Genomic DNA, 10,440 nt, shown 5'->3' with positions numbered 1-10,440 from the left:
TAATTTTTCACGGCAACAACAGCAACCTGACAAAAGCCATGAATTCACAATAGCAAGGTTTACATATGCTTAGAGAATTCACTGCCTTCTACATTTCTTTAAAAACTTTACACTGGGCTTCCCTGGTGGCGCAGTGGTTGAGAATCTGCTTGCTAATGCAGGGGACACGGGTTTGAGCCCTAGGGCTGGGAGGATCCCACATGCCGCGGAGCAACTAGGCCCGTGAGCCACAACGACTGAGCCTGCGCGTCTGGAGCCTGTGCTCCCCAACAAGAGAGGCCATGATAGTGAGAGGCCCGCGCACCGCGATGAAGAGTGGTCCCCGTTTGCCACAACTAGGGGAAGCCCTCGCACAGAAACGAAGACCCAACACAGCAAAAATAAATAAATTAATAAATAAATAAATAAATAAATAAAATAAAATAAAATTTACACTACTGGAGTGCTAGATGGAATGCGTTGTTAAATATATTTGGACAAAAAAAACCCATTAAAATAAATAAATAAATAAAATATATATTTGGACATAGTTTTATACTGAGAGTACCAGGAAGAGACAGCACTTTAAGACTGTAAGTAACTTATGGTTAAGTTTTGGTTACTGTAAACACAGGCAGTCTCTTAACCTGGGGGCTCACATACACCAACCTCCCTGCTTCAGCGATCAATATCTTCTGCCTGGGGGTCCATGCTTTGGCCTTTAGCACCCCCAACAGCAGCCAACCCGTTCTCATGAGTGACTTTGTCATAAGCCAGCTCATTACATTCCCTGATCACCACCTCTTGCTCGGTCTCAAGTGCTTCTCCTGTGAAGTACAACACAGCTCTAGGGATGACAAAGGTGTGCAAACTGTGAGCAATGAAGACGTCTTCCACATCTTCATCGGCATCCAGACCCCACTGGAGAGCAATGAAGAAGCTGAAGAAGGACTCTCGGCGGAATTCCTGGGTCACTGTGTGCATCAGTCCCCAAAACCTGTGCCTCTGCTTCTTCAGGACCGCTTGCACAGTGACATTCCTTCCCTCCTTCCAGTCTATCTTGCAGCCTATGCAATGCTCCACCGCAGATCCCCTAAAGGGATGGGGGTCAGAGTAATGGAGCTTAGACTTGAGCGTATAAGTTTTGGTCAGCACCTCATTTGTGAAGTAGTCGTTGGGTTCAAAGTGAAATTACAGAGTGAAGGCGAGCGGCTCGTCGGGTTTTGAAAACTTGACTTTCACGTCTCGCAAGAGCTTCAGAATGGGCTCGTCATAATTCTCAATCAATGGAGAGATCTCCTCGACGTTCTTTAAAACTGTGAGCCAGAAATCGGGGATCCCTGTAGGCTCCTCTTTCTCTTCGTCCACATTATGTCCCTCGATTCCTCCATACTCCCCAAACACCTCCTCCACATCCTCGAAACCTTCCTCGCAATATTCCTCCAAGTCCTCATACTCTGGATTCTCCTCCGGACCCTGCATCTGAGCATTAGAATAATCTTCCACTTCATTATAATCATTGTCCTCGGCCTTGGACTTCACCTCACACTCCTCTTTCGTGGGCTCGTAGAGCGCACTGATGATCTGGCGTCTCTTTTCCAATAAGGGCCAATAGATGCCAGCAAATTTCCTCTCGATGGAATGAAATTCCCTCAGGTACTTGGCTTCTAGGCCTGCGGATTTGGCCTGAAGCTTTTTGAGAGCGTACACTCGGTACTTAACTGCCAGAGGCAGGCTCTCAGTAAAGCCCTCGTCTAAGGAGTACCCCATCAAGGCCCGTGGAGAGGATTCGGCTGCCACCGCGCCGATTAATGGGCCTTCTTCACCGGCTGCACCCTGTTCCCCAAGCCCTTCCATCATTAGCTTTTTCACAGGAAAAGACTCACCGAAGTGGAGTAGACGGCAGTTGGTTGAGACGTGGGCACTGGCCGGGGCTAAGATGGAGGCAGAAACGGAAGCTGGACTGAGGGGGAGGAAGCAGCAGAGGGCCAGGCGGGTGCAATACCGGAGCAAGCCTAAGGCTGCAGCCCGAGCAGCCCACTAAACGATCTTTCTCACTAGCTGCCTAAGCAAAAGGAGGAGGTGCCTCAAGCCGATTTCTCAGAGGATGACCCTCTAAACTTTTTTGCTTCAAAGCTCACCTTATTTGCTGGGTAGCTGTGATTGACAAGCTCTTGTCCAATGAATGATTAGAGCCATCACATTTCCAGCGCCACCCCCCTTTCCCAGCGGTAAGGCTCCAAAATTTCTGGACTGGAGGGGTTGAGGACAATCTAGTACAGGAGGAGCAGACTGAGACTAACCTAGATCTTAAGTAAACCTGAGAAAACTTTATCTTAGAAAAGCAAAACGTACAGGCTAGGGGAGTTGTTAGAGGCCTGAAACGTGACTTCCAAGTCACTCTTATATGGAAAATTAATACATGTAATACGGATGACCACTAATTGAGTGTTGTTCAATAATCTTTTCTAAAACGTACATGCTTTCTTTTTATCCCATGTTTAACGAGTATTAGTTAAAAAAATTCCAAAAGAGCTCAAGGTTGCAGCTATAATGTCAACTGATTACAAAAACAAACAAACAATAGGAATGTCTTTAGCCTGTTGAGATTATTACATTATTTTATCTCCTACTGTAAGGTCATATGTGCAGGGCGGGAGGGGGGAGAGTCTTTTATATTCAAATACACGAAGAAGAGAGAAGGGGGTAAAACACTAAAATATTAACAATGAAGGTCTTTAAGCAATGTTGACTCCCCAGAGATTTCTTTTATTTTCTAATTTTGGATTTTCAGAATCTCTATGAAGAGTGTACATTCTTTTAAAGTTGTATCAACTCTGATAACATTTACTAGAGAAGAGTGAGATGAGATGGAATGGGGGTAAAGGAGGGCCTATGGTGACCAGTGCCCACAATTATATGTATAACTAGTTAACACTTAATACCTGAATTATCAATATCCCAGAATACTGCTGCTGAATTGCTGAATCGCAAATTACCCTTCCTCCATGCTGGCTGTTTTGGAGGTAAAACAAAAGGATACTCAAATGTGAAGTAATATCCCTAAAAGCAAAACATTTGCCTTGAAATTCTGAATAAATTGGAAATATTCAACGACTCGGCACTAGGGAAAAAGTTAAAGACATGAAAATGTATTAACAAGATGGAATAAGTTTCCTACGGTAGGGAAACCAACTAGTTTTTTCTTGTCCATATTTCAATACTGATCACATATAATTTAAAGGCTTTGATTTTTAAAGAGTTTGTTATTATATTCCAAATTTAACAGTTAACTGTTTTTTGTGTCATAATCACAGAACTAATCATAGAGTGTTAGTGTATTTATTCCCAGGTTTTTAGATGTGTGTGTGTCTGTGTGTGTTTTAATTTAAAAAACTGTAAACAGTGTATTATTGCAGTGCTTCTTCTCGCTCTACCACACAACCTCCCTTTTAGATGATAGGTTCCTAAGGATGGGTGACTGGTTGTTTTATAGTTGATGTGGTGCCTGTGCTACTTTCCACTCCAAATTTCCACGTAAAAACCTTTCTTGATAATAATGAGGGAAAAGAAGAGGACGGGAAGAGGAGAAGAAATAGGAAACAGGGAGGAAATTCTCCTCATTGGGCTAAAAGACCTATGGTAGAGAGTCACAAAAATCAGAAGGTCCCAGAAGGTGCTTTGTGTAGAGGATGGAGCAAGGAGCTTAAGTAGAAAGTAAAGAAAAGATGTTCCTCCCTCAGTAAATATTATGTAAATATTTAACCACTACAATTTGTCTGTGTGTGCCTGTGTTTGATTAAAACATATTTCATTTAAAATAGACTGAAGGTAGAAGGTTCAAATAACATGAAGTTTCAGGCTCATGTGTCAGTCCCATAGTTCTATAATTATGAATCCTACATTGCTTGTTTCTGTTTTTAATTCTATAATTAGAAAATTATTTTTCCTCTTCTGATAAATATAATACAAGCTCATTTTAGAAAATTTGGAAAGTAAGAAATTGTGGTAGGTAATAAAACCACTAGCAATCTCACCACTCTGAGAGAATTAATGTGAATATATTGATGCCTTCCCTTCTTTTCCTCTTTGGGTGTGAATAACAAATAGAGATTTTTAAAAATTGAGATCACATAGTATTGACTCTTTCATACCTGCCTTTTTCCCCTTTTATGTTCCTATCAAAAGGATCTTCCCATGTCAATAAATAGTCTTCAGAATTACCATTTTAAAGATTATTCACTGATATTTAAGTGATTTGAATAATTTAATAATAATAAATGAATAAAAAGATTCATTCATGTGACTTGTTTGCAAATTTCGCTTTATAGCCATATAAGAAGTCTTCAAACCAAAAGGGAAATACCTGATTACATTACCCAAAATTAAACATTGCCATGAAGTATCCAATATATACTAGGAACCCAAATTTGTTTTCTTTTTCCTAATCTCTCCTTTGATCTAGCTATCTATGTACACACACACACACACCACACACACACACCTCTAACTTGTATAGACAGAGTGTAAAAGGTGACAAAGACTCTCTGTTTGACCAAACTTTAGACAGTTTCCTCTAAGCCCTCTTTTTGACTAGACTTTTTCAAAATTTTCCTCAAGCCTACCTGGTTTTATTTTAGTAAGAATCCTGCTAAGCCAGTTTAGAGAGAACCCTCCTACCCTTGATATCTGATCAAATTCCTCACCCCCCACCATCCTCCAGGTGATAGCTGATCACCCTGGCCTGTCTTCAGCAAGAATCCTTTTAGATCAGTTTAGCAAGAATTACCCCTATCCTTGATGTCTTCTGTTAGTAATTTTCCATCCACTTACCCTTCCAACCTGCTCCTTGGCTATAAATCCTCACTCGTTCTTGTACTTGGAGTTGAGCCAGATCTCTCTCCCGTATTGTAACAGTCTTAATACCTATCACAATAGTCCAGAATAAAGTCTTCCTTACCATTTTAATGAGTGTCAGATTAATTTTTCTTTAACAAATGTTAAATAACACAGAGCCAATAGTTGCTACACCTGGAGTTGTGGAATTTGGAGTAATTTCAATGCTTTGTTTTTCTATTCGTTTATTAGTATTTCCTAACTATATTTTCACAATTCATACTCAATTTGCATAATTAGAGGCATGAATAAATAAATGTATGAATAAATGAATGAATTAGAGGAGAATAAAGAAGAAGCACAAGTCTTTCCAATAGTAAACAACTCATCTCCCTGCAGAAAGAGCTCAACTCACCAGAGAGATTCCGGTAGTTTGGCCACAGTAAAATAATCTGCTACTTTCAGGGTCTTCTGTCCATAGCAGGCCCCAGTTAGCTTACACTTTTTCCTTGAATACATGGCTTAAGTATCTTGCACACCCTAAGGATTTCAAAACACTCGCTGCCCATCATCTAATTTCTAGATGACAAGTAGACTAAAATTTTTGGACGCCTATCATCCTAGAAGTGTTACCAGCTGGCTTCAACTTTGAGAAAGGAAACTGGTTTTCAGAGAAATAAGAAAGCTAAGACAGGGATTCCCTGGTGGCGCAGTGGTTGAGAGTCTGCCTGCCGATGCAGGGGACACGGGTTCATACCCCAGTCTGGGAAGGTCCCACATGCCGCGGAGCGGCTGGGCCCGTGAGCCATGGCCGCTGAGCCTGCGCGTCCGGAGCCTGTGCTCTGCAACGGGAGAGGCCACAGCAGTGAGAGGCCCGCGTACCACACACACAAAAAAAGAAAGCTAAGACACATATTCTCATGATATCCAAATGCAATGACGGAAATACAAATAACACTATTGGACTATTTCTGTTTACACTTACAGTTCTAGTTGCAATGACTATATTGTTCCAAATGAAAATATGACTTATGCACATTACAATTATACAAAGTAGTTAGAAAAGTTTTTTACTTGGCATGAAGTAACTATTCAATAACTACTGCTCTTTCCTTGAAAAAGTTTTTCCCCTAAATTTCCATAAGGACAAATATAAGTTACCAATTTCCAAACAGTGAAGGTTGCTTTAGCTTATCTTCCATTTAACTATGGAAAATTATGCCTCTTTTATAAATATCATGGAACTTTAATTAGCTGACAATAAAAGTCCTACATAGCCCTATAATATTTCTAATTTTAAAAGAATGGAATAAAATCAGAAAAACAGGTTGACAAGTATTGGATGCACACTTTCTGGCAGTTTATTTTTTATCTATCTATTTATGTCTGTCTGTCTATCTATCTATCTAGACACACCCTTTAGCTGTGTGGCACATGAAAGTAGATACTCCAAACACGGGGCAAATTAAATCACATGGATCTATTTCAAGATATTAAGTTTAGAGAAATTAATCCATGGATTTCCAAAAAAAACCCAAAATCTCCAGTGAATTGACTAAATTGTCTTCTGATGACAACATAGCTGATACAAATATGTCCCCCTTGGAATCTGCATAACAGAATGAAGGAAATGGAAAGTTAATGAGGCCCTAGGTTTGACTTCTTTATGCATAGATGTCAAGTGCTTTCACTGGGCTTTTAAATCCCCAGTATACTCATACCACCTCACCACCAAAAACAACTATCCCACAAATTGACCTCCCAATAAAATCCTCTATAAAATAAACAAATGGACATTTGTTTCCACAAAGTCACACCAGTCTTACATCTTACATAGATTATGTTTAATGGATGTTCCTATTATTAAACACATATGAATAAAAAATGAAAACTCTATTACTTACAAATTTAGCTAATTTTTCATGTTATAACTTCCCTGTCCTTTATGGCCTTACTATCATTTAAAGTCAAAATGAAATTTTAGAAAATAAAAGACCATTTATTTCTAACTTACAGATAGAAACTACTTATTTTTCCAAAAGCACCCCCAATCTTTTTCAAAGTGTGTTTTATAAATGCCGTTTTGTTTGGAGCTTGAGAATTTTATTGTAAAATCTTCACAGCATATTTTCTCCTCTAGCTTCTCCACCTGGAAAATGATGCCTTGGGTCATAAGGTCAATCAGTAGTAATATTGGAAATAAATCACTGATCTCCTGAGTCCCTTCCTATGTTCTATCTAGACAAGTTAAACTTATAAAAATCATCTAGGAAAATTTATCAAAATAATTCCAACAACGGGAAAAATTGCTACATAGCATAAATCTGAGAAAAGAAAAGCAGCTACTGACACCAGGAGCTGGTCTGAGAAAAGAAAAGCAGCTACTGACACCAGGAGCTGGTCTGGCACACAAGTAGTTCGTGGTGCTCTCCTGTTGAATATAAATTATCTTACACCACCAGCATAAGAGAACGCCACTCTGTGACCATAATGAACCAAGATAAAAAGGACACGACTTAGTAATAGTGTCTGAACACGGAAAAATACATGGACATTTTCCAAAGCACAAAAATGACCGAACATGCCCCTATCCTGGCCAACATGAGTAAATGATGCTACTTTACCAATTAGTTTTCACCTCATTTAAATCGCCCTTATTTTTAGATAACACATTTTAAAAGTATGAAGTCATAGAATTGCCTCCACCTCCTGACATCACCCAATCCAAAGTAAACCCTAGCTTGCTTAAATCTTCTATCTAATCACCTAAAACAAATGCAAATCCTATAATAAATCATTTTGAACATCTACTGTATGGGGATGTTCAAGACAACTCAGACTTTTGCTACTGATCATAGGATTTAGCATATAGTCATAGTGACAGCCAAAATGTATTATAGTAAGGGATACAAATCAAAATCAGCAAAGAGAATAGGCCTATGGGTCAAAGGCTAGAGAAGACCAAGAGCTTCCAATAGTCTTTTTTGAGAGATGTCTCACCATACGCACTTAATTTCTCCAGTAATGAATTTCTCCAGCAGTGAGCTGGGAAGCTCACTAGAGACTGAGTGACCAAGGTCTTTATTGGAGGTTTGTCATGTAGGCCCCTAATGTGGCCTCCCATACGGGGACTTTCTGCCCCAGTCTGGTCCAATTAATTCAGTTTAGTCCTTGGTTTTTTAAGAAGACTGTCTGAAGGTGATCAGTTCCAAACTGTTTTGCTTGTCCATGACACCAGATCATCTGCTTTGTGAGTGTGAAGGACATCTGGAGGTGCTCTGCATGGAAAATGCAGCAGGATACCCCCTGCTGTCTCATAGTCAGCATGGTCAGGTGTGAACTTAGGCTCCATAGTCAGTTTGAATTCAAAACACTCTGAGCAAATTAGAAGATAACATTGGTGCTTTTATTGATGGGAGGGAAGGTTTCAGGTACAGCTCTGAAAAACAAAGGTCTCTAATTTCTTATCCATCCACCCATCCCCAACCCCATTCTCATGTTTCCCTGGGTACCTGTTTTTTTTTCCTTAGTTATTATAAAGTCAGTGTGTCTTATTCAGTAATCATAATTTACATTTCTCCCATATTTTCGTCTCATCCAGACCATTCACCTGGATGAGTTTTATGAAAGAAGGACCAAAACGTTTTCACAGAAAAACAATTTTACATGACTTAACCAGATCATGTTCTGACCAAATCCCTAATTTTCAAAAAATTTCAAAGTGTCTTTATATAATGTTTAATCAATTTGTCCTGATCATTTATCCAGTGAGAAGGCACAAAAAGAGCAATGCCATTCTGGAGACATCTGTATTGAATAAACAAAGTACTTTACTAAGGCATGAGTACCAAGAGAAAGGTGAGGGAAGTAGAGTCAGGCTACCAGTAGACTGTTGCAAAGTGCAACTAATCCAGAAAGTCAAACACTGCAAGCCATCAACATCCAGCTGTGGATTAAAAATGTTGCCTACCATATAAGTTAACAAAAGATGTTGCAGCCATCAAGCCATCAGCACTGCAGCCACCTACTATACCCAGAGGGGATTCAGGATGGAAAAAAGCAGGATAGTGGCCCTAGTTATTTAAGATGCATAGCAAAGGAATGATTTCAATGAGCACAAACTCTTGCATCTTCCCATATATAGAAGAGCACTAACTTCATTAACTTGAGATGTCTGGTTTTCTTTAATTAACAGTAATCTGTTGATGTTCCGACTACCTGGTTTTTGTTGCAAAAACCACTATACATCCTGGCTCCTCCTTTACCTCTTCAGAGCAGTCCCTCAGAGCTATCTGAGAGGCTGTCTTCTGGGCTTAAGTCCTCAGTTTTTTCTGCCAAAAAACACCCATAATTCTCAACTTTTAGGTTATGCATTTTTTTCAGTTGACACGACCATCTCCACTAAAGGGTCAAATGTCCAATCTGTCATGAGTAGATAGAGGAGTCACGGTCCTGTGCTATGCCCTCCTCCAACTTGCAGCTTTCAATTTTAATAACAAGTTAAGAATGCAATTATTTGTGTGTGTGTGATAAGAACATACCTCAATAAAGTGGTTTCTTTTAAAAATGCAACTAGTCTCTGTGTAAGAAATAAAGAGGCATTCAATAGCTCAATTTTAGGAGGTCCCATTTGACGATAAGCCCTTTTCTGTGTTTTTTTTTTTTTTTTTTTTTTTTTTTTTTTTTTTTTTTTTTTTGCGGTACGCGGGCCTCTCACTGCTGCGGCCTCTCCTGCCGCGGAGCACAGGCTCCGGACGTGCAGGCTCAGCGGCCATGGCCCATGGGCCCAGCCACTCTGTGGCATGTGGGATCCTCCCAGACCGGGCCACGAACCCGCATCCCCTGCATCGGCAGACGGACTCCCAACCGCTGTGCCACCAGGGAAGCCCTGTGGGCATTTTTATGTTACCCAAATGGTCCCCCCAACATCCAGGATATTTTCATAGTTGATGGTCCCACGAAGGGGTGTTCTAAATCTGCAACAGTATCAGAGTCTGTGTTCTCCTTTTTGAGTGGAGCAATTTCATCCAGTTTTAGTTCAGCATAGTTAATGCTGAGACTGAAGCAGTTCACAGCAAAAAATATTAGGTTTCAGATATAGAGTTAAGTACAGGCAATTAGCATTTGTGAATTCAGGATTCCAACCAAGCAAGAGACTTTTCTTCGGCATCAGAAAACAAGCTGTGTTGCAGGACCATAAAGTTGTGTTCCAAGTTCAAGGGCCAAGCAAGGCTTTGCAAAGCCCTTTTTATCTTGTCAGGCTTAGAATCCAAATTGACCTCAAAAGTGCACACATCAGGACAAAATTTCAACAGACTCTAATGGTCAGACATTTGATTTCCACAAGGGCTTATTAGCTGACTAAAAACTCATTTTTAGAAAAATATAGAGAAACAAGGATAAGAGTGACATTGAAACATCTCTTCAAAAACCGTTAAAATAAGAAGAAAGTAGAGTGAGATATATAAATTGTTGAAAGAAAAAAATCACCCCAAATCCACCAACCTAGAACTTTGTTAGCAAAATTAACATTCAAAAATGAAGAAGAAATAAAGACTTTTCTCAGGCAAACAAAAATTGAGGAAATTTGTCACCAGTAAACTTGCCTTGCAATAAAAGCTAGAA

General features: G+C 39.8%; 1 protein-coding gene across 1 annotated transcript; it reads right to left on the bottom strand.

Moving 5' to 3' along the window:
* Positions 1-657: 657 nt before the first annotated feature.
* LOC132481639 (nucleosome assembly protein 1-like 2) lies at positions 658-1,839 on the bottom strand. The gene is given in 1 exon segment (XM_060086478.1): positions 658-1,839. A coding segment is annotated over 1 exon segment (1,182 nt).
* Between the last annotated feature and the right edge of the window lie 8,601 nt (positions 1,840-10,440).

Source organism: Mesoplodon densirostris, chromosome X (assembly GCF_025265405.1).
Source record: "Mesoplodon densirostris isolate mMesDen1 chromosome X, mMesDen1 primary haplotype, whole genome shotgun sequence".
In the NCBI taxonomy this organism is placed as follows: domain Eukaryota; kingdom Metazoa; phylum Chordata; class Mammalia; order Artiodactyla; family Ziphiidae; genus Mesoplodon; species Mesoplodon densirostris.
This window is presented reverse-complemented; position numbering and strand designations above follow the sequence as displayed.